Source organism: Phaethon aethereus, assembly GCF_964289735.1.
Source record: "Phaethon aethereus genome assembly, chromosome: 1".
Classification (NCBI taxonomy): Eukaryota; Metazoa; Chordata; class Aves; order Phaethontiformes; family Phaethontidae; genus Phaethon; species Phaethon aethereus.
The window spans coordinates 63939874-63964708 of NC_138575.1; the positions used below are offsets into that span (position 1 = coordinate 63939874).

The window sequence follows — 24835 nt, forward strand, 5'->3', positions numbered from 1 at the left end:
TCATGGTGTAGAGTATGAAATAGTGAGCAGGGTTGCCTTGCTGATGATATAAATGCAGAGGAGGGATGTGTAGGAGGGCAGTTGGGGTGGCGGTGGGATACAGGCTGTGAAGGTGATTGTGATCAGAGCTCCTGGGCACTGCAGTGGGAGGTAAGCTTCTCCGGCATGTGGGAGGCGGAAGGGTGCTTGGCTTTCGTTGGTTGGTTTTGTTTATGGCTACTCTGTGTATTGGAAAGTCTTACTTTTTCATCTGGCCGGGGGATGCGGATCAAACGTGGCAGCTTGGAGCTGTGTGAAGACAGGGCTGGAGCACTGTAGGGGACAGGCTCTGTCACATCTTTAAGAACTGCTGCGCGCTACATAAGCATTTAGGAAGCTACTAATTGGGACGAGACAGTTTTACTAGCAGGACAGGAAGAGCAGAGCCAGGAAGGCAGGGAAATTTTCACCTGGAACGAAGGCTCCCTTGACGTCTTCTGCTCACCAGGAACAGGAAGGAGCTGAGGCTGTTGAGGTCTGAACTCCACTTTGAGGTTGTCTTCAAACATTCAGTAGCACAAGGGAAGGAATTTGTGTAACCTCGAGGGTTAGGAATTTTAAGGAGGTTCCAAGAGCACAGTGGTAGTGGGGACAGTGCCTCAAAAGGGGCCACGCAGAGGCCACCATGAAGCAGAGTGCTGTGGCTGAGACACGGCTACTTTTGAAGGTGCAATACATTAGCCATACCTGGCAGATCCCCTTTTCATTGCTGCCTTAACCCGGGTGTGCATATGTGTTTGTAGGCTTGTGTCTCTCTGGGGAGAAGTGGAAAATATTTATTTCAGGAGTGTCTTGCATGCATCATTTATATGCTGAACACATGCCATGTGCTTTCGACGGTATTTTTCAAGCAGGCACTGTCGTTCTGGCGGCAGTCAGCAAGCAGCCTCTGCTTACAGTGTGCTGGCAGCTCTGCAGGTACTGCAAAAGGTCTGACTGCCTACTTAATACAGGGCAGGGGCTTGGTCTCTTGCCACTGCAGAAGCCACATTTATAAATCAGCAGTAAATGCTAGGAATAAAGCAGAAGAAAACATCAGTGACTTTCAAACTGTTCCTTTTTTAGTCCCCAAAGTGTATTTTTTGCCCTTTGGGGTGAGGTGGGTGGATAGGGAACTTTACCTCATTTGCTTTCCCGAAACCTGTTGGAAGTACAAGTGAGGCGGCTGCATGATTTGTGTATGCATGCAGAAGAGGGCCATCTGAATTGTAAATAGCACCTGCTAAATTATTATTAAGTGAAGACTGACGTGGGAGGAGTTCTCAGGGAAAAAAAAAAAGTCAAGTCTTTTAATAAAAGTCATTCAGGCTGTTTTAACATTGTCCCCTGGCTGCACACCACATACTTCAGCTCATATGGATGCTACAGGGAGTTACGTGAGTCGTATCAAGGACGGGGAGGCCCCATTAAATTCAGTTACTGTCAATTCTGTGAGAGCTTTAAATGGCTACACTAAAACTCATTATTAAAGGAAGGAACTATCAATTTTATTTAATACATGGTACCCAACCTTGATTCTGCTCCCAGTCCAGAGACTTGCCGTGCGCTGGGGTGATAAAAAAAATTATACCTGCACACTTCAGGGCTTGTATTTAGCTGTTGCGGAGTCCTCACTGCAGCCTGACTGGCTAACTGGGGTTGTGGGAGGATGCCCTGCACCCCTGCCAAGGCAGGGACCAAGCTTGAGCCCAGGCAGGTTCAGCCCGTGTTGCCACTTGCCTTAGTCCAGACAAAGCTTTTGCTAGTGCAGGTGGGCCGGCTGAGCTGGGCTTCAAGTGAGCGGCAACGGTGGGTGGGCACGGCTGCTTGTCCTGAGCATCTCGCCCCCTCCGCTCCTGGCGGAGAGCAAAAAAGGCGAGGAGCCGGGTGCCAGCCTCGGGCCATCCCGTGCAAAACATGGCAGCGTGCCTGCTAGGATCTTCCTGCAGCGAAGGGAGGCATCAAGAGAGGCTCAGCCTCGCACAGGAGGTTTCTTGGCAAACCTGTGAGCGGGGGTTTAAGAGGACTTTACCCAGGTGAAACAGCCCATTCGCCATCCCTCTATGGCTTATGATGCCTCCATCTTTCTAAGGCCCCGGGAGCGAGGATGCTCCCTGGGAGCATCCCCGCTGGCTCTGGGGGATGCTCAGGGGCCATTGCTGTCACAGGGCTTGGCTGGCATGGATCACCCCATTACTGCTGGCTTGTTTCTTCACGGACGTCATGGCAAGCTATTGGCAGCATATGTAATCAGAAGGCTGAGGCTGTAAATCATATTACAGGCTGTAATGAGGAATTTGATCCTTGTAACAAACTGTCCAAGTTTTATTCACATTTATTACTATTTCTGCTATGGCCATGGAGTAAAGATCCTTTTTCAAAAAAAGAACATGCCACCAGCACAATTTGATAGTGTCCTCAGGAAATTTAGGGTTGTGTTTTTCTCACATTAGCTGCACAGGCAAATTTGCAATAAAAATTACTTTGCTGCAGAAGCCTTCTTTTCCCATCACCAAGCTGTCAATCAGCCTGTAATTTCTTCGTATTGGACTATGCTGAAGACCTGGCCGAGTTATTCTCCTTACAACATGTGCCCCTAAAACCTCGAATGTGAGAAAATCATTTTGGATGAAAGGAACATTTCATACTTCTTTTTTTAGGGGAAAAAAATATTTCTCCTGCGATGAGATACAACCTCTGAGGAGGGTGGAAGTGGCAGCAGAGGAGTCCAAAGTCCTCCCTTTAGCTACAGGACAGCCCTGTTTCCTCCACCCCTTCTGTTTTTGGGGTACCAGCGTGGGTCAGTGTTTGTCCCCTGTTCCTGTTCCCCTGCTGAGGCTGCCAGTGGCAGCGCAGGGACAGTAAGGGGCTGGTTGTTGATGTGGAAACCAGTCTCTAACAACTCATTTCACCAAGGGGCACAGGCAGCCATCTGACATTGACAACTGAGTGACTGCTGACCTTGTTTTTAGCATCAGCTGATACCAACTGGAGCCCTGCCAGTTTGCACCAGTTGAAAGTCTGTCTCTTAATGATGGTGATTATCCTGATTTTTACAGCAGCGCTGAGAAAGTTGCAGCTGCTGCGCTTCACATCCCTAACTTTAATTTGGGGTGCCTGGGTCTTCTGGTGTTACCTTTAGAGGAGCGTGTGAGAAGAACCTCTCTCCTTGTTCTGTGTTAATCATCTTTTTCCCTTTTTATTCTGTATGAAGAGATATTGCTCAAGCACACCATGGAATGAAAGCCATAAAGCTATAAATTACACCTCTGCTAGGTCCACAATATGTTACCAATTACATCTGCTTTATTATTCACGTCCAGGGGGAAAACATACATCAAACCAACCCCGCTCTTCAGGCAGGTCGGTACTGTACTAGAAGGAACACCATGACTCTTCTTAATCAGTGGAAAAACAAACACAGTTTCGGATCACTCACATACGATATTTGTGTTCAGGGTGGCAAGTTGAGTAATATTGCTGCGGGTCTCTGAGCTCTCTCCGCATGCCACATGCTACGGCATTCGTGGCAACATCATCGCCCTGTGGAAAGGAGAGAGGAGACAGCACTTAGAGGGGCAGGGAGCTGGGGGGTTCCCAAGAACCCAGTTGCAGACCTTGGAAATTGCTGTCAGGGAGGTTGAGGGGGGAGAGTTAATACAAACGGGCAGCAAACAGCATCAGAAATCACATTAAAGCCAGGGGTCACATCTGCAAAGGAGGGCATGCTATGGTTTGCAGGGCTTCGTTGCTAGAGCAGGGTTAGTGGCGTTTTGCGTTGGGTGTTCCAGCAGGGGTAAGGGTTTCCCCATGTCTCCTGATAGAGGTTTTCTTCTGCTTCTGCACTGTCTTCATAAATTGGTTTCTGTGGCAGGGAAGGAGGTGGGGGTGTTGAACCAAACTGGAGTGTTTGCTTTGCTGGTTACTTCTGTGTAGCTATGTACGGTGGTTTTTGGCTCACCCCTCTCTTGAGCAGTTCCTGGGCTTTGGGCTACTGGGAATTAACTGGAAAATGGATGTTGGATGTGTTTAGGTGTGTTTGCTTGATCATGCTACTCGGCATTGGAAGTGTGGAGTAATGTTCGCATTTTTGTATATGGGTGTATATGTTCATGTGTGCATGTGTGTGAGTGTGTATGTTGTACATATGAGCTCCAGAAAATCTTCCGAAGAGCAACACGGGCTAGTGGAGAATGGATTTCTTCTAGGAAAGGGAGCCGAGTGTTAGATACTCTGAGGTCTCCACACGGAGTCACCCATGTGCACTCTGGAGTTTGTTGTGGTTTTGTCACTGAAGTATTCATTCAGTTCTTAACTTTTTAAAGTTGAAAACAAGTCAAGGTTATGTTTGTGCTTAATAATTCAGCAATGGTGCCAGCTCAGCATATTGTCTTTTTCTTCCCTAGTCATTCTGCTTTATTAAAAAGAAACACTGATGACAGATAGAAAGAAGGGTGAAGGAGGCTGTGCCTTTCTGCTTTAACTCCTGCTGGGCGCTGACTCCTTCCCCAGGAATCCCCATAGATTTGTGCTGTTCACAATACCTTTGCCCCAGCAGTACCATCCCTACCTGGGGCAGGGAAAGCTGGCAGCCAGTCAGGACATAGATGTCCTTTTCTCTGTGGACCGCATCTTTTTTTCTGAATAGGCGCAGTTTCTGTTTCAGTGGAATATTACTTGGAATCCTTCAGTAAGTCTGTCTCAGTGATACTTTATTTTCACTTTGGTTATGAGGTTGTGAGTTTCTGTTTTTGTTTGGTGGGGCTTTTTTTAATAAAGATGTAGAAGATCATTAACTCTTCTAGAACTAAAGAAGCTTGCAGTAAAATAGGCTTTTGTCTTTTCTTAAAAAGTTATTAATAGGACCTAATTCTGCCATGCTAATGTGTACGTTGCTTCACTAACAATGACGTTCATTTCCAGGGGATCTGCTCTCCAGTGATGGTATTGTCACTGTGAGTAAGAATAGATGGAACACAATTTTATAAATCTGGGAGAACTGAGAGCACACAGTGAAGCTCATGTTGTGTAACTCCCATCTCCAGTGTCCCAGAGCACAGACCAGCATTGTGCACGATTCCCACACGCAGACTTGGCAAGCAACCTGAAACATCATCTGCTGCTTCTGTCCTGGCTCCTCAACTTTGTCCGCGCGCTTCCATTTTGTCATGGTGTATCATCTCCTGGGCCCATCCTGGCTCTTTGCAGGCCAGAAGCTGTACAGTGGTTTTATGGGAATAAATGGAGGGCTTAAGTCAGATCCACCAAACTGTTTAATATGAGATGAGCCTGAGGATTTGTGATTTGGCCTCCATAGGCAGAATACTTTGCAGTATTTGACACCAGTTATTCCTGAGAGCTAGATATATTCCTGGAGACAATGGGAATAGGAGTCTTTTTAGGCAGAGGAGGTAAAAATAACATTTACATTCCTTTTATTAAAAATGTGAAGGAGGAGAGCAAGAGAGCAGGAATTTTGGTTGTTGTTAGTATAGTTCAATCAGGGGTAATGATTTATTTCAGAGCATAGTATTTTATTTGTGTTGAATACATATTTCTGGAAGACCTTGATTTTTGTGTGTGCATGTGCTGTATCTGAAGTCTGTATCCCATTTTCCCTTCCTGCCACTGAACAAATGAAAAAAGCTGGGGAAGGCGTCTTGACACTGTCGTTTCACTCTGATGTTGTATTGCAGGTATGGCCTCGCATGTGCAAGTTTTCTCTCCTCACACCCTTCAGTCAAGTGCCTTCTGTAGCGTGAAGAAACTGAAAGTGGAGCCGAGTTCGAACTGGGATATGACTGGGTACGGCACACACAGTAAAGTCTACAGCCAGAGCAAGAACGTGCAGTCCTCCCAAGCAGCCGCCGCAGCAGCCGTCAACGCCTCCCTCCAGATCCCCAATCCAAGCATCCCTTACGAACAGACCATCATCTTCCCAGCAAGCACGGGGCACATCGTGGTGACGTCCGCCAACAGCACTTCTGGTGTGGTTGCAGTGTCTGGGCAAACACTGGGCGGGCCACATAACCTGATGCGTCGCAGCACTGTGAGCCTTCTGGACACCTACCAAAAATGTGGACTTAAGCGCAAGAGTGAGGAGATCGAGAACACAAGCAGCGTGCAGATCATCGAAGAGCATCCACCAATGATTCAGAACAATGCCAGTGGGGCCACTGTAGCCACCGCCACCACCTCCACGGCCACCTCCAAAAACAGTGGCTCCAACAGCGAAGGGGATTACCAGCTGGTGCAACATGAGGTGCTCTGTTCCATGACCAACACGTATGAAGTGTTAGAGTTTCTTGGCCGTGGAACCTTCGGACAAGTAGTCAAATGCTGGAAACGTGGCACTAATGAGATTGTGGCCATCAAGATCCTAAAGAACCATCCTTCCTATGCCCGGCAAGGCCAGATTGAAGTGAGCATCCTGGCTCGGCTGAGCACAGAAAGTGCGGATGACTACAACTTTGTCCGCGCATATGAGTGCTTCCAGCACAAGAATCACACGTGCTTGGTCTTTGAAATGTTGGAGCAGAACCTCTATGATTTCCTAAAACAAAACAAATTCAGTCCCTTGCCCCTTAAGTACATTCGACCAATTCTCCAACAGGTAGCAACTGCCCTAATGAAGCTGAAAAGCCTGGGACTGATTCATGCTGATCTCAAACCAGAGAACATCATGTTGGTAGACCCATCCCGACAGCCATATAGGGTCAAGGTCATAGACTTTGGTTCAGCTAGCCATGTGTCTAAAGCTGTGTGTTCTACATACCTTCAATCCAGATATTACAGGTAAGAGGCTGGGCTCGTGTAACGTTACTAGGAGATGTATTTTACCTATGGGAATTTTCCTACATTCCTGTAAATGGATGAAAGTCATCCCTTAATCCTAAACTGGGATGGCTCTTAGAATGACTTGTTGGTGATAGAAAAATGGTATCCCAACCTCTTGGAGTTTACTTGCATTGAAAACCATTGTTGTAAAAACAAGAGTTTGCCAGTTACAGTTCAGAAAGTCTTTCACCTCTGTCAGTATTTCATTCTCTCTGGGACTTTCCAGAAGAGGGAATGGATCTGGAGAGTCCGCATTTCCTTTCCAAGTCAATGCAAGTAGGTTCTTGGTTTCAGAAAGATCTTAACCTAAACAATCGATCCATATTTCAGCTGTGTCTTCCAGTCTTTATACATATGTGAAACCAGGGACTTTACAACAATAAGGCTGGCCCACAGGAAAACTGTGTGGATGCAGAAGATGCTTTCCCAAGGAGTAGTTTTCACACAGGCTGTGGAGCTTGCTCGAGTCAATGGGAGTACTCTGGCTGGCTCCTGTCAGCTCTGCTCCAGGTGAGCGGGCAGCCTGGCCAGGCTGGAAACACCTTTCTCCATGTGGGAGGCTGTTGATAGGGATAAATGGGTATTGTCAGTAATTTGGGGCTGGACTGAGGACCTGTCGTAGACAGTTGATTCCCACTCACAGTGCTTTTATCTACAGGTATGTTATGTGCTAGGATGGAGTTCTGACCTCTGTGTAGGTGCATCTGAAGTGAAACATGTGAACCAGCTATACCCCTCTTCAATCTGTTGAACGGTTTCAGCAAAGCAGCCTCTTTTCATAGCCCCTCGAAGGTCATCCTCTCCCTCTGTCTTGACTCCAAGACACAGAGTCTGTCTGTAGATGTTCTCCTCAGACCCTCTCTTTGGTACCAGTCAGCTCGATTCAACATGCCAAGGACCAAGAAAAGCGATTCTACTGCTACCTCGGGGTGAGGGAAAATAGGGAGGAAAAAAGAGACTTTGTCTTTAGATGACACCTGAATTTAGAAATGTTCGGGCCATGTTTTTGTTGTTGTAATTCTGTGAAACGGGCAAAGACGGAAAATGTGATCTTTCTTGATGACTGATTTAATGAAAATCAGTCCTGGCAGCATCCACAGCTCATCAGATGGGTTACAGAAAAGAGTAGTTGCTCTGTTTGTAAATAGGAAAGAAGTCTGTCTTACATATCGGGAGGATTGGGGACAAAAAAACAACCTGAGTTGGTAACAGACCCATTTCCTACTTCATAAACATCACAGTGGCAAAGCCCACCTGAGCTCTGAGCTTGGGAAGAGTTAATTTTCACAGGAACAGGAACAGGAACTTTGACAGTATAGCACCGAAGCAGCTGATTTTTATCTGCTTGTCCTTTGCTCTGAAGGAGACCAGAAAAAAATCCCCAACCCTGGTTTATACCTCAGAAGAGGCTTATTAAATGAAATATTCTACCTGATGACAGTCCCATCCTCTAGGAGAGACATATTTCTGTGGTAAATATGCAAAAGCTTTGCAATTACTTGGGGTTGCAATTACCTGGCAGACTAGAAGGAAAAAAAAAAAGAGATAATACAAGCATTTTGTTGTTGAGTTATCTGTGCTCTGCATTAGCAGCCTAGGTCCCTAGCTGAAAGACAGAAGGGGCAGCCAAAATGAAATATGTGACAGAAAGCAGAAATGAAAGAGAAAAATGGTTCATTCTCAGCGACAAACAAGGAATATTTTTGTGACAGTCTCTGGGGAGGAAAAGGCTTGATAAAATTTGCTTTTTATATTTTATATGTTATTCCTGCCCAGTCTGAAGTTGCAGCTTCTTAGATAATAAGTTCTGTCTGTCTAATTCCTCCCTTGCTTTCCATGCCTGAATTGACGGGAGGAGGAGAAAAGGGGCAGCAGCACACCGGGGAAAAAAAATAAGAAAAAGAAAAGTCTTGTTGGGTTGAATTACATCAGCAGGGGGCTGCTGCTGAAGCTAAATTCAAGTCATGAGGAAAATTTATATTCTTCATTTTCTGATGGGGAAAAATACAGCACAGAGTAAAGATCCATTCCATTCCAAAGAGAACGAACTTTCATGCTAGGGGAAACACAGGGCTTTATAAAGATTTCATGTGTCTTCCATTTAATTTGCACTTGTTTTGCTTGCTGGAGTATAAAAGACAAGAGGATGACTTCAAGAAATGGCACATTTAAGCCAAACGTGAAGGAGAAGCTTCCTCAGAGTAAAACCTCTCAGGCTCTAAGCAGGCATGCCAAGGAAGTGACAGAAGCACCGTGCCCCATGCATTTAAGGAAAGACAAGGCAGAGCAGTGGGGAATATAATGTAGAGGTCGGCTCTCAGCTGGAGGTTTTTTATCATGGGCTCTTGGGGGCAAACTCCCAGGTTGTCCCCATATTTTATTAACAACTTGCATTTTCTTTTCCCTCTTGTTTTTTTTGATTTGTTTAACACCACTCTCAAGAATGTGATGGCCAAATACTTTCAAGTGAGGAAAGTTGTGTGGGATCCTGCTCATTCTCAGAGCAATATAAGGCTTTTCCTCTTCCTATAAACGATCGGCCTATTTTTTTCTCCCAGAGGTAGAAGACAGAAGTGTCTTTAAACAAACTCCATGCTCTTTCTTGGCCCATATCTGCATAGCCCAGCATAAGCTAAGAGAGTCCCAGGGCTGCTTCCAGACTTTATGTGAGCAATTTTTCATTGCTGCCGCGTAACGTGGCCTGAAGATGAACCGGACCCCTCAGCCCAGTTTCTTGTGAGAGGAACGGACTTGGTATCGCACTGCTGGCGCAGCGCGGGAGCCCTCACAGGGCAACATCAGGACCTCCCTGTCCCACCAGGGGTATTTCTGTCGGGCTAAGCCAGCGCTCTCCAGAGGGATCTCGCAGGGAGAGCCAGTGCTCTCGCTCCTGGCTGTAGAGGGGCCTGAGAGAGGCAGGACGTGCCAGGCTGAGGTGGGCCTTGCAGGAGCTCCCCTCGCCGCCGAGAGTTCCCCTCCGGGAGGGCAGCACCGCCTTCCCCAGGCCGGCGCCTCCAGGGCGGGGCACAGAACGAGCACCGGGTGAGGCCTGGTGCGGGCGGGGTGGCGGGCAGGCACGCCCTGGGCCCCGCTGCTCGCTCCCCACCGAAATGACAAAGGACATCACGGCCGTTGTGAGAGCTTAAAGCTCCCGGTCCTCAGTCTTGTACTAAAAGGGGAATGACCTCAGAGCAGACTGGGAACCAGGGGTAGGGTCCTCTCGCCCACCTGCACTGGCACACGGTCATCTCCCCCCTCGCCGATGGCCGCGCAGCTCTGGCGCTGCTGTGCTTGCGGCGCTCCCCCAGCTCCCTGCCAGCACCGGCGGGCCGTGCAGGGGCTCTCCTGCCCGGTCCCGATTTCGTCGGCAGCTCCTTGCGCTGCTGCTCCAGCCAAGTCAGAGATTTTGTCAGTGCTGTGGTCAGATTTGTCATCTAAAAGGGGGAGCGCTGTGAAGAGGATCAAGCCTCCTTCCTCCCACCCATCTTCAGCCTGTGGTGCAAAGCGTTTCTCGTGTAGTGTCCTTAGCCTGCGCTTGTAGGACCTGGCTGGTGGCCATTCAGGCATTCCTGTTTGTTTGGGATAGTGCAGCCTGCTCCCCAGCCACCATAGTCCTTCGTTTTGTCATTTGTCACCAGCTGAGTCAGCTTGGGCCTGATCAATGACCCTTCATGGAGGTTCGTGGTAATGCAGCCATGGTCTGGACGTGCCTGCGTGAGGAACCAAAGCTGCTGATGGAGGGTTGCTCTGCCCAGCTCGCAGTGCAGGAATGAGGCTTTGCAGCTGGCAGTTTTAGCCAGATAGGCTTAGGCTAGAAAGGAAGCCCTGTTCACAGGGCAACCGATCAAAAAGCTGCAATAGCTGCTGCGTCACGGGCTATCTTCATTGGATTTTATTTTTTCCTTTTTTATGCTGCAGTTTGAAGGGGAGATCACTGAGGTAGACTCTGTGATACCTCCATTTTGCTTGAGGTCAGAGGAATGGATGACCAGACATCCCTTCTGGGTTGATAATCCATGTTATGAACAGCTTTCTGGGAAAACCCATGTTCTGAGAAATCCAGGGCTCAGGCTGCAACAGACGCCATTAGAGCCCACATTCATGCACCCAGGTGGAAAAGGGGATACTACCCTCTGGGAGAGGGGCTGGTTGGGGTGGTGGGTAGAGCTGCCGTCCTCCCTTGCTGGAACCAGAGCAGCACTGGGATGCTCGGAGCAGGAGGGCTTCTCCTGGGGCACTACCACCAAGCCACCCTGCCCTCCCTCTTGGCTTTTCTGTGTTGCTCAGCTGAAATGGCTGCTGTGTTGCACCCCAGGGATGAGTGCGTTTCACTAATTAATGGCTTAATCACCTTATGAGATTTAAGTCTTCTAGAATTTGCAAAATACTGCAGATAGATACGAAATAATGGCTGTCACCCCTGCACTGTTAACAGATAAATATAGTTTTGGTTACTTGTTTTCAAAAAGCTCTGGTATGTGGCGTGTCTGGCTTGGGTTGAGATGTCTGCTTTGTAGGTAAGTTGCCTTTGATGAAATGTTTGGATAGCAGAAAATGATGCTGAGTATCAGTTTGAAGAGTTGTTTATCAGTCTAGTTTCGGACACTGCAAGAAAATATGCAGGCATAAAGGCCTATGTACATGTTGTCAGCTGCCCATACGGAGTATATAGTGAGGCTGTGTGTTTTTTAAGTACTGTACATGCTTAGCTGGGTGAGTGCAGGTCCTGAGGGATGCAGGGGGCTAAACTGGATCTGTCTTGCCACACATGGATATCATGCCGTGACAGATATCAGTCCTTTAGCTGTGCTGACAGGGAGCCAAAGCAAGGTAGATTCCCGAGCAGCGTCACCACCTCTTCCCCATCGTGTGACTCAGAGTGTGTGTCATTCTAGCCAAAACTGCCCTTTAAATGAGGCAGTAATAATGGCAGCAGGGATAGGCTATGCTTATTAGTTTACTCAGTGAATTGGCATCTGTTACGTCCTTGTATAACAGTGTTAGTGCACTTAGTTACATTTCAAAATCTTCTGCCATTCCAGACTTGCAAAACATCTCTATCTCAGACTTGACTTCTTTTGCAGCAGTGGGAGCCTCATTGCTCTGCCAGTCTGTTTCAATCCTACCTGCAACATTCACTGCTTTACTGACTCTGCCTCGCCAAGGTAAAAAGCAGGATAGCTAGATGGTATGAGGAGGAGTGTTTCCTCTGGGGGCTGGAGCGAAACCACCGAGTTCATTGCTGAAGTCTAAGCTCGGTTTCACTTTGTGATGATCATGCCTGGTAGGTCTACAGGCTTGCAGAACAGGCAATACGTTGTAGAAGACTTTGTGGAAGAAAACAGGCCTCAAGCTATACTATTTTAAGCAGTTCTTAATTTCTTTCCCAAGGACATTTGGAGTTTGGAGTTGTTTGGGTTTTTTTTCAGAACCAAAATTCAGCAGAATTCTGTTTTGCAAAACCAACACCAGGATTAATTGAATCTCAGTTTCATTGTATACAGACCACCGAGTCTTGGAAGGGAACAGACATTCAGCTGAAAGCTTTTGGCTTTGTCCCATCTGCATGATAGGCCAGGTTGGTTTTTGGTTTTACAAAACTCAAGCAAGGATAGTTCTTTGCCAAGTTCCTTTGTGTATAAATCACCCCAGAGCAGGGATGGTAAACTGGCATTGTGCCCGTGGTACATCCAACAGAAGATACACACTGTATATTCCAAAATAACTCCCTTTCTGGGGTCTAATTTAAAACAGAAAAGCCTATATTTCAGCCTAAACAATCTCTTCAGACCGGAGTCTCCCTAGGGTTTTCTCTACACCGTTTCCTTAGGTGTTCTTTTTTCTTTGCTCTGAGCAGACACGCCAGCTCCTCCTTTATCTTGTCAAAGTTAGCGATCTGCCCCTGTGATGCCGCAGCATCTCCCTGCCCAGCTCCAGCACGTGATGCTGGCCTCTCTCCGAGAGCAGCCTGCGTCCCTGTGCAGAGTCGGAAAGGCTGTCACAGGAGGGCTTTGTTTATTTATTAACCAAGTGTATAAAATATGCCCAGTTACGTGCCTCCGGGCCCATGAATATTTGTAACAAAGGGCTGTTTGCAGGGAACCTGACAGGGAGACTTTACCCAGCAAAGAGAAGTCATCGATAGCCCAAGGAGGGGGAGAAGTCTTGTGCAGCTTCCTTTTGGCTCAGCCATGTCTGAGTGGTGAAAAATCAAATATCTCAACTGAGTGCTGGGACAGTCACTTCTGTCCCCTCTCCCAAGCTGTACAGCAAAGACGGGGGGACTGACAGTAATTATTCCTCCTGCAGGTTTCAGTCTTGATGGCTGGAAAGGAAGGAACCTGTGTATCCACAAGCAGGGGTCAGTCCATTAGGGGTGTTGTAGATCAGATGCAAGTACGTGAAAGGTACCCGGACGCAGGTAGCAGGGCGGGAGCACTGTCCTTCTATCAGTGGGTGTCACCCCACAGGTGAGGGGCTCTGGTCCCCATCAGTCAGCTGGAGTTGCAAAACCTCTGCCATAGTCCAATGAGGTAAAACACCACAGGGAACCAGTTGGCGAAGTCCCACTAAGCACAGATTACAAAAGATAATAATTAAACAAAAATATTTTTGGCTGCCACACTCACTGTTAATTGTTGGAATAACCAGAGACCCTAAGAGCACCCTGAAATCTGGGCTTTAGGCCACCCGTTAACCATACCCTGTCATTCCCACATTGCTTTTCCTTTGTTCATCGCCGCTAGCGATACTTGCGTGAAAAAGAGTATTTCTTGAGGAGTTCCTAATTTCCAGCTCTTTCTCTTTCCCGCTTGAAGTTACAATCTCCCATTAGCAGGAGATGTGGAAGGGGAAAAGGACTGCCAGTGCGACCAATGTAAATGGCAGGATGATGCTCTCAGGTGAGGGGATGAGCACCAGGAGCAGGTGAACTGCTAAACAACCCTCTTTTTGGAAAATGGCAGTTGCGCAAAAGAGCAAGAAAAATACAGGGAAAAGAAGGTAAATGCAAATTTGCTTTTAAAAAAAGAGTGTTTTCCCAAGGCTGCTCATGCTTTCAAGCGTGTCGGTGATCCCCACGGAGGGGAGGGCACCTCTCTGGTGCAGGCAGCCCTGTTTGCCCTCGGTGGCACTGCCCACAGCCAGGGCAGTGCTGTGCAGGCAGGGAGCAGGAGCAGAGCCACGACAGCAGGGCTGCTGACCAGGGCTCAGTGGTCAACCACCAGCTCTGACACAGGTGTCCTGCCCATGCTGGTGCAGCTCACCTCACCCTTCTCCACATCAGCTCCAGAGGGACATGATTTTGGAGAGCAGCACTCTTCTTCCCCCTTCCTCTCCACCCGCTCTCCCTCATAACTCTCCTGTTTAAGCACACCTTCCCTCTGTGGGCATTCACACCACCCATCAGTTCCCAGGCCTGGGGCTGATGTCCCTGAAAGCTACACTTTCTGATTTGGAAACAAATACGCTTCAAATGTGTCTGAGCTGGAGTTCCCACGTGCTTTCGGGAGGGCTTGCAGAGAGGAGGCAACATGCAAATACACTCCATTACCTATCTGCGAACTGCTACCTGAAGTCATCTGGGTACTCCTGACATAAACATCCATGAACTTTTTTTTTTTTTAAAACCAGTACTGAATCCTAAACTAATCCCTACCTTATCTACACTCGCTGCCGGCATCGTTTCGGTAATGCCAGGAGGATCAGTGAGAGGCTTGGAAGTCCCAGTCTCCCATTTGCAGGTTGGCCACAGGTGTTCTTGCGTTTAGGAGTTTTTTTGTTGTGTTGTCTTTTTTTTTCTCTTGCTACCATGTGTCTGACATGACCACCAAAACAAGCCTGTCACAGGATTTCCTGCTGTTTATTTTTCTTCTCTCATGTTATAAGCACAGTAAGTCCCTTTAAGGCTGCAGCCTGGTGAAATGATGTGAAAAATCAAGGTCACTCTCATATTTACTGTACCAGGGCAGGTCTGAAACAGCTACAAATGGCTAGCTTGTTTTACTTAAAAAGAGCTATTTACCTAAGAGAAATCAAAACCCTCCTATTGCAGCTATTGGCTGTAGCACTTGAGTCTTCATCTCTGTAGTACTTAAAAGACATACTGTCTTTTGGTAAAGATACCTGTGCTCAGAGCACGGTCTGGGAAATAACCTAGCTCAGTAGGGTGACAAGCAGTTTCTTCTGCAGTGATACTTGTGAGTGAAGGTACAATTAACGGGGCTAGAACAAGGACCAGCTGCAATTAGCGTCCGCTGTTTGCATGTATATAAGAGACATAAAGTTTGGTCTCTGCTCCTGGTTGCTTTCTTCTGTGGTTTTGTGTTTGCTCTCCTTTCTCTCCTCCCACTCAAGTCGCTTCCTCACCAAGTGCAAAGGAAACGAAGCAGGGGAAAGGGTGCTCTTTTCTTTCAGCTCCGGTGACATAGCAGCAGCAGCTGCTCATAGGAACAGCGGAGTGGTGGCCAGCAGATGTTACTCCAGGAATAGGTGGTCAGTGAAGGAGAAGGCATTGCAGTCACACACTGGAGTGTGATTTTGCCTGTCCCTCTCTGCTTATTTCAACACTTGTTTGGGTCAGGGCAAGTAGCTGGCTAATGGCAGTCATGGCTGCTGAGCAGCAGAATGAGGTGAGGGGCTGTTGGCATGAGATCGGTGCTCCAAGTATGAAAATAAGAATTACAAGTAGTGAGATTCATCATCCTCACCTTTGGATATGAAAAAGCAGCATTAGCAACACAGTTTGCACAGGATTTCAGGGATGCTTCGCTCAAGCACCACGTATTTAAATCCTAGCAGTCTTGTGCCTCCTCCTGTACGTTTGCTCACTGCAGGCAAGAGATTTAAGTGTAACATAGAGGAAACTTAATGCAGATGTCTGTGCATTTGTTAGGTTCACAAGTTTTAGGGCCCAGCACAGTGGGACTGAAAAGCTGTATTAGATTGAAGAGCATTTTCTGATTGGGAAGTGTTTCTGCTCTGCTGCTTATTGGCAATGAGGTTAGAAAAGTGACTGGCGTTGGTTTATAAATGAATGAGTCGTTACCAGAAGGGAGAAATTACCTAAAGATGCTACCATTAGTATGGGGTTATCCCAGCTCCAGACCCCTGAATGCTGTGATTTCACTCCCCAAAGTTTCTATCTTAACTTCTCAAGCCACTTGCTTCAAATTAGCCTAAGCTAATGTAAAGGCACCTAATTCTCAGGTCGGGGCTTGGTAGCTGCCTCCTTCTCCAGGTCACACTGGGGAAAAGGAGCAACTCTCAAGCAGTTGAGAGTGGTTATCTTGCTTGAAAAACACTAATCTTGTGGCCTGGCTTAAGCTGAGTTGGAGCCACAGCTGTTACCTGTTTAAGGAGGAAGGTCAAGGAAATGTCCTTTGCCTTGTAGGTCAGATCATACAGTGGTTATTCTGTGGTGCCTTACAAGGGGGGAAAAAAAAAAAAAGGCAGAAGAGAGGCATGCATGTATATACTGTGAGAAATTTTTGCTTCTAAGAGGAGTAAGTAAAAGGCAAGTGGCTCTAGGAACCTGGAGAGGGGAAGGACAGAGAAGAAATCCTCTTAAAGGTGATGGTTACCTGGAAGTCACTCTTCCCCATATAAGGAAAGATGTTAGAGGAAGGAAGATGAGATTTCACCTTTCTTGCTATCTAGAGATTTCAAAACCAGAGATAGCTGCTTTCCAAACAGGAGAACGTGCTTCTCCTGCCATGGGCTGGAAGGTAAACTGTGAGTCCCTGAGTGGCAGCTTGACCTATGTCTTTTCCCTCTTGAAGGACAGAAGTAATCGCAGCTGTTGTTTTACTTGTGCAGACACAAGTTATTTTGTGCTGACAGGTTTTGCCTTTATTTTGCTGTGACTGCAGTGGATCAGTGCTTGGGTGCACCTTCAGGTTCTGTCCCCTTGGTCTCTGCCTCTACTGGTTTCAGTCTAGAGGGGAGACCTTATCACTCTCTACAACTACCTGAAAGGGGGTTGTGGTGACACGGGGGTCTCTTCTTCCAAGTAACTAGTGATAGGACGAGAGGAAATGGCCTCAAGTTGCGCCAGGGGAGGTTTAGACTGGACATTAGGAAAAATTTCTTCACCGAGAGAGTGCAAGCATTGGAACAGGCTGCCCAGGGAGGTGGTGGAGTCACCATCTCTGGAAGTATTCAAAAAACGTGTGGATGTGGTGCTTCGGGACATGGTTTAGGGGCATGGTGGTGTTGGGTTAACGGTTGGACTTGGTGATCTTGAAGGTCCTTTCCAACCTTAAAGATTCTGTGATTCTGTGGTTTGCATTAGCTAGGGAGTAGCAGCCTTCTACCTGCTACCAAACCTACCGGCTGTCTCCAAAGGCTCCCACTCAGCGTCGGAGGCAGGGTAGATGTGCAGGATTTGGCCTGGAACTGACTGAAGTGACTCTGAATCAAAAACTCTATGGTTGAAAGAGTTGGGTTAACTCCTTGTGGGTATTTTTCTTTTTGCCAATTACTGCCATTCCTAGCTGGTTTGAAGCAGAAGTTCTGAAGCACAACCGTAGTACCCCGGGCCTGATGAGACATGAAAAATGCCAAAAGTTTTGTAGTGTCATCACTGAACTTCTACCTTTGCGGGAGGCTTGGGACAGTTTTCAGATAACTCTGGTGACTTGCGCAGCTCCCGAGCCCAGGAAGCTCACCAGCTGAAGCCTTTAGAGGAGGACGCGAATCATCTGTTCCAGCAGCTGATGCTCGTGCTCATGTAGAGGCAGAGAAGGAAAAGTTAGCAATGTTTCCGTTAACTTGACGAGGAGGAGCAGTACTGTAATGAGTTGTGTTTTAACTGCAGATTGTACAATTACACTTGAAGTAATACTGCAGAGCAACACCGTGGTTTCTCCAGCATGGCTGTAGGGGTCTGTTGCCGTTTACCTTACGCTGTTCTCCTCGGGTGCCGTGTTTTCTGAAGCGGCGCTGTGTTTACAGCACCTAATGCACAAAGACTTTTGCGGCCGAGGCCCTTAAACAAAAGGGAAGAGAGAGTATAATAGTACACGTGACCGTGAGGGCCAGCACACACGTTAATGTGACAGCTGGCGTACAGAAGGAAAGCTGATGGCCTTTTTTGGAACCACCATGGTAAGAATTTGTGTTTCAACTAGTTGCTTCCATGCAGAGCTGTGCACTCGAAAGTAAGTCCAGGGTGGTGGGATGGAAGGATTATCTGGTGGCTTAAAAAAAGTTTCAGTTTAGTTTATCTACGAGTGTTTTACTTGCTAGTGGAGACTGCAAACAGAGAATAATCATCCAAGGGGAAAATGGAGTATTTCTTTGAAGCTCACACCAATATTAAGAGGGACAGATGAGATCTAAAAGGTAAACAGGTTCAGCTGAGGCTAGCTGAATTTGCTGGTTACTATGCTAAAAAGTTAATGATGAAAGACTGCCAGTTGCTTTCAGGAGGTAAAAGGAAGTCATGGTGAAGGCCTGTATCAAAACCAAATACTTACCTAAGCAATCTCATCCTCGTAGTTGTCAAAAATACAGCTCCAGCGTTGTTAGCCACTTAAATTAGTGGACTGGATTCTGGAGGGTTGCATAAGCAAAAGCAGAAGATAGCCATATTGCTGTTTCTGGAAACGCTTTTCTAGAAGCGCATTTGATAGCCTATCTCTTCTTGGCAGGTGCATGAAGGACCAGGGAAGGGAAAGGCAGCATGGATTGGGGTCTAGTTAGTAATGCCAATATGCGATGTGGCGGCTCCAAATGTATTCTTTTGTAAGCGAGGTCAAAATATAGCTTGATGTGTAAGATATATAACAAGCGAGAGAAAGAAGGGCATGTTAACTGGGTCGGAAGATAACATTCTGTCTTTTGAATGGATTCTTGTTATTGTCACCAATGTTACTTTCAGAAAAAAAAATATGTTGAAATTACTCTTTTTTTCTCTATTGTTTAGCTCTTGTTCTCAGCTTTGTTATGGCCACAAAGAGATTATAAAAATGGATTGGCACGAAGTTGGGCTTCCTGTATCGTTTAGAGTTATGTTTTCAGCCCTTAGCACTTTGATAGGTCTGTTCTTCATTTTGAAAATAGCAATAAAAGAGGAGAGAACATAAGAAAACACAATTCTTTTTTTTTTTTTTTTAATGAAATTGTCAGTGCTAGTCTGAACTTTGCCTCTGATCTGTATGAAGTCTCTGAGCTGTGCAGTTAGAAGAAAGCAGTTACAAAAGAGAGATAAAATATCCATGTGCCTGGCTACTTTAGAAGTCAATAAAAAGCCCCCAAAGTCTTGCTTGTTTTTAATCTGTATATTTATGTCTACATAAATCCTTTGGGAATAAACTTTAAACATTTACGTTGGATTTAGAGAATTACTTTCCAGCATCAGTACCTACAATCTAGCAAAAGAAACTAAGTTTAAGCTTATGTGAGCAGCCCTCTTGGCTTCCAGAGGTATGGGGAACATTAAAGCATGTGTTGAATTGCTACACTAAAATAAGTAGTGGTGGTAATGGGTATGAAGCATTGCAGTGTATTTGCTGTTCCTGTGTGGTTATCAAAGGCATTGGGCGTGCATGGGGAGGTAGCTCACCTTGTAGAAAAAGCATCAATCTGCAGCACTTGGCAGCTGAGTGTCAAGACACAGTTGCTAGCCCCCTCCTTTTGTGGGGAGTGTCCTGTTGCGTGGACCTTGAACAACCCCAAGCCGTCAGCCTCCTCATCAGACACGAGGTGAAGAATTGCCATCTGCTTCTCCCCAGCAGCTGTAGAAGTGCAGCAGTGCCCGTCCCACCTGTAAGTTGTCAGGGTGTTTTCCTACCACCTTGATGCCCTTCTCAGGCTGTGAAGGGCAGTCAAAGTAGAAGTTGGAGAGAGAAGAAACAGGAGCAAACCCAGAGCATGAGAGGTTGGCTCAGATGAAAGACCAGGATGGCAAAGGCCAGAGCTGCTCTACACAGCCAATACAGCCTTGTGGGCCGCTCCTCTCAGCCTGATTCTGCGTTGTGGCTTTACGTGGGATTTGAAGAGACTCATTTCCAGTTCAAGGTCTGTGCTTTTGAGCAACCCTGGAGCTCTAGCTCCTAGACACATTCACAGCTTTAGCCCGGGGCTACAAGATCTGATTACTGCCCACAAAATGGCTTTTTAAGTCTTATAAGAATCCTATGTGCAGAATATAACCATACTCATTAGTTTTGTAAGGGGGCTGTCACAGCAGCCCAGTGACAGGGCAGAAAGAAGCGGATGCTGCTTGACTTTCTGCAGAAAATGCCCCTGTCTTTCTGTATTGCACAGATCAAACGGCATGGCGAGCGAGGGCTGGGGGAGCGGGGATGGTTGCAAATTTTGACTTAAGTTTTTAGAGCCATTGGTACGCTCGAGTAGCTTGCAAAATAGCCACTTCCATTCTATCTCCTCCATACTTTTGCCTTCTGAGAGACCCCAGTTGTTGCGCGTTTCCCTTCCACACCGGGAACAGTGCATTCCCTTGATACTGCGTTGCCTTGCTTAGCTTTTAGGTTACGCTTGAAGCTGTGCCACGCTATAGTACTTGCTGCCGTCGCAGTTTTCGTCAGTGGCGTGACCAGGCACCGGGGTACATTTCTTCACAATGCTTTGAGACGCCTGCCATGCTCTTGTTGTACGCACCCACGTGCACACACATGCACCTCTCTGGTGAGAGGTTTCTGGATGCCGGCCGGCGCGGCGGCAGGAGGGCCGGCATGTAGCTGGCCTTGGCAGCAGACCCTGCGGCAGCCCGCGGGGACAGAGGACTGAGGCTCTGTGGGAACCGTAGCATGGTAGAAAGGGCAGGAGGCTTGCTGCTCAAGCCTGAGCTTGCTTTCCTCGAACCTGGCACCAGATTTTCCAACAAGGCCTTGACTGACCAAGAGCTTAAAGGCTTTCTTATCTGCTGAGTGTGACACAGGCCCATGGCAGCCCATAATTAATAATGATACTAACCCTCCTTATGCAACCAGGGGATGTCTGACAGCGTTAGTAGGTAGTTGCTCAACAACAAGGCATGTTACAACTAACCAGCTGGGACTGATTATGAAAGCCTCACTAACGCTGGCAAGCACTTGCCTGTTCACATCGTTGGACTGAAGTTGAAGAGATGAGTGACTGCTCGGCTGGCGGGCCGGCGGAGCACGGTGTTGAGCTGAAGCACAGCCACCGCGTGGAGCCTGGGGTGTCTGTGCTCTGGGATACGTTTGCTGGGCACCGAGGAGCTGCGGTACCCTACGGCGGCACTGCCTGTGGCTCGTGCTCCCAGATCTGGGATGAGGAAGCACCCCCAGGGCTGCGGTACCATCTCCCTCCCCACCCTGTGGCTTCTCCCACCTCCTTGCTGCTGCGGCAGCACCGATATATGCCCAGTACCTACTGAGCTGCTCGCTGTGATTAGAAAAAGCAGGGGGGAGCGGGTACTCCTACTTACTGCTTCCTCATGAATTTTTAGTCACTACATGAAGATTTCAAGAGTGTGCAGATAATACATAAAATGAAGCAAAAGACTAAGTGGCACGGCACAAAAGGAGAAGAAAAAACCCACTGAATCATTGTCCAAAAAGTGCAGCCATTAGAGAATAATAATAGTTTTTGTGTGCAGTGCAGCTGGGGCCACAGTTGCAGAAGGAAGGTCCTTGGTGACCTGTGTGATGGCTCTGTTTGTTTAATGTGCTAAAACAAAGAACTGAAAAGCAGACAGGGCCCTTGCAGATACTCACAGGGCTTCTCTCTCGCTTCCTGTGCCTGTGCCCTCTCTCACTGCGTGCGTGTCTTCATGCTCCAAATGCAACTAATCACAGCTACATGCTCTTGGATGCCTTCCGTTGTGCATCTCTTGCCTCTGCGCCTGGGCACTCCCTTGTTGTTGAATTGCTATTTTTGTAATTTAGAAACTATGACAAATAATGTAAAGTCAAACGGTTACTACTTTATTGTCTGTTTTTGTAATTCTCCGTCCTTCAGAAGGAGCTCAGGGTAATGACATTATTCCCACCCCTCCACCCTGACCTCACTCTTTTTCTATCCATTTAGCAAATACTGCAGCTTGCTCTGTTTTTAATGGGTGGGAATCAATGTGGCTTTTAAAAATTGGATTCTCTCTGCATGCACAAACAAAATCAATGGTGTTATTGAGCATGTGCAGGGCTGTGTGAACTGGAGCGAGCCAGCAGGGTTTGCCTCCTCAGCGAGGCAGGGGCAAAGGCTGTAACTCACACAGTGAGGATCACTCTTTATTTCTCTGTCATTTTGGTAAAGGCTGACGAGCGGCTTGGTACTCTTCAGAAAGTAGGGCCTTTTCATCAGGTTAATGAGATTTTTAAGGTGGTCAACGTGAGGCTGTAAAAATGGGCTCAAACCAGACCAGTTTGAGTGTCAGTAGGAGGTCTGAAGATCCCGGTAAAATAAGGTTTAATCTGAGCCACCTTTTAGTTCAATATGACTTTACAATTGAGTTTGCCCCATCTTGTGGGGCTGTCTCACTGTGGCCTGGTCAGAGACCTTTGCTCTCAGGAGCTTCAGAGGGAGGCATAGCAGCAGGGATGTGGTTTTGCTTCATTCAAGTTAAGCGTTTGTATGCAAACAAATGGGTTGGGGAATTTATGCGTCCATGTTTATCTTTTGCGGGGCAATGAGTTTACTAATGTTGAGCTGTCATGGGAAACTTGACTGGCAGAATTTGTCACGGCCTTGGGATATCGAGGGAAGGACAGACTACAGATGGATAGCGTTGGGTTTTTGTTGTTTTTTGGAGTCTTTTTATTATTATTACTTCGTCAGGGATGATCTACAGTTTTAACATTAGCAGGATTTTATTGCATGGTGTGGGTGGAATGGATTCCTTCAGCATGTCTCTTGGAGACATCAGCGTCATCCGTAAGCCCTGGTTCACAAGGCTGTGGTAGATGGTTTGCTGGGACCATATGAAATGGTAACACGGAGGATATTTTCAATTAAAATTTAGCTGTGGAGGGTGTTTTCATGAGCCATGAAAAGCCTTGTATCTACTTGAAGAGCCTACCAGCTGCCACTGCAGGCTGCGTTGGTAGGACAAAGAGCATACACGAAAAGGAAGTTCAAAATTCATTCCTTTCCAAATCTTGGCCGCTCTGTGCAGAGTACCCCAAACAGCTTGTGTATTTGTCTTCCAGGAGTTAGAGCGATACTGCCAAATCGGTTAGATAGGACACCAGCAGTCTTTTAGCTGCAGCTAGTTTCAGACACCACTGATACGGGTTGGGTTCAAACCGATGACTTCAGTTGTATGTGAAAGACTCCAGAACCTTTTATCAACCTGCGGGGCCATTCAGTCATTTCACATAAATGCACACACCAACGCTTGTTTTGAACACCGCTTTGTTAGGAGCCCAGCAAGCGCAGTGTTTTGAGTGAGAGCAGAAATTTCTGGCCATGTGACAGAATGGGTTTTCTAATGCTTCTGTCGGCTGAGGAGCTCTAGGTCCTGAGAGGGAAGAGGTGGCAAGAAGGGACCTTTCTCCCAGTGACTGCACCACCAGAAGATGTACTTGTTCAGTGCCCTACGTTTTCATTGACTAAACGAGTTCATTTTAAAATGCTGACAGCTCTGGGGATGGAGCACTGATGAGTGGAAAGACAGATCTGTGTTTCTAGTGGCTTTGTACCTCCATAGGCAAGAGGAAAACTTGAGCTGTTTAGTTCCTGACAGCGACTTCTGCTGGGGTGCCAACCCTGGGGTTTGTTGTGTGACTTTTCAGTGAAATCCTCCGCGTTTGCTTTTCCTGACCCACTTCAGATTTTTTGATTTCTAAGTGCTGAAAATTCCCAGCGCCTCTGCATTTCACTTGTAAGTGGGGTGGGCACATTTCTAACGAATGAGAAAATTAACCACCTCCTCCTGCCTGCAGTTTGAGTGAGGATTTTTTTGTGGACATAATTTAATTATGTGATTGTGACTGGCCTGGACAAATGGGGCAGTTTCAGTATCCTGCATTAGGTATAGCTTATCCATGCATACGTTGTGAAGTACGTAGAGTAGCTATAAAAGATGCAAGAATTGTTTCTCAGCATGGGGCTTGGTACATGTATGTATGTATGTACTGATGGACACCCATTATTTTTTTTCATTGTGCAGACACAGTTTTATCCATGCAAGAAGCCTGTGATCATGAAATATCCTTTAGAAGAAGCTAAAAATGTGTCTTTATTGGCTTCTTTTCTTTCCACAGACAACAAAGGTCCTACTTAATTATTTTCAAATGTTGGCAGCAGTGGGGTTTTCTGCAACTTGGAAATTGGTGCAAGAAGCTTCCCTTCGCTGAAATGTGCTCAGAATAAGGGACCAGTCAACCACTAGTTCATTAACCACCTAATTTCCACGTGTAATGTCATTTTTAATCAATACAGTGCGGGGTTTTTTTTACATATGTGCTGGTGTGATAATTAGAGCTTTGCAAAAAAATAGGTGTACTGTAGCATGTGCCAGGACAGGCCTTTTCCTCTTCCTTTTTGAAGTCCCCAGGACAGGTACATCTTTTTCTTTTCTTTTCTTTTCTTTTCTTTTCTTTTCTTTTCTTTTCTTTTCTTTTCTTTTCTTTTCTTTTCTTTTCTTTTCTTTTCTTTTCTTTTCTTTTCTTTTCTTTTCTTTTCTTTTCTTTTCTTTTCTTTTCTTTTCTTTTCTTTTCTTTTCTTTTCTTTTCTTTTCTTTTCTTTTCTTTTTTCTTTTCTCTTTTCTTTTCTTTTCTTTTCTTTTCTTTTCTTTTCTTTTCTTTTCTTTTCTTTTCTTTTCTTTTTTCTTTTCTTTTCTTTTCTTTTCTTTTCTTTTCTTTTCTTTTCTTTTCTTTTCTTTTCTTTTCTTTTCTTTTCTTTTCTTTTCTTTTCTTTTCTTTTCTTTTCTTTTCTTTTCTTTTCTTTTCTTTTCTTTTCTTTTCTTTTCTTTTCTTTTCTTTTCTTTTCTTTTCTTTTCTTTTCTTTTCCTTTCTCTTTTCCTTTCTTTTCCTTTCTTTTCCTTTCTTTT

General features: G+C 46.5%; 1 protein-coding gene across 2 annotated transcripts in view; it reads left to right on the forward strand.

The window, feature by feature from the left end:
* The first annotated feature begins 5654 nt into the window (after window positions 1-5654).
* The window catches only part of HIPK2 (homeodomain interacting protein kinase 2), a 91067-nt gene continuing 71886 nt past the window's right edge, over window positions 5655-24835 (forward strand). For both annotated transcript variants that reach the window (XM_082014006.1, XM_082014007.1), the window contains exon 1: window positions 5655-6813. In XM_082014006.1, coding sequence (XP_081870132.1) covers window positions 5717-6813 — 1097 coding nt within the window. In that variant the 5' untranslated portion in view covers window positions 5655-5716. The remainder of the gene's footprint in view (window positions 6814-24835) is intronic.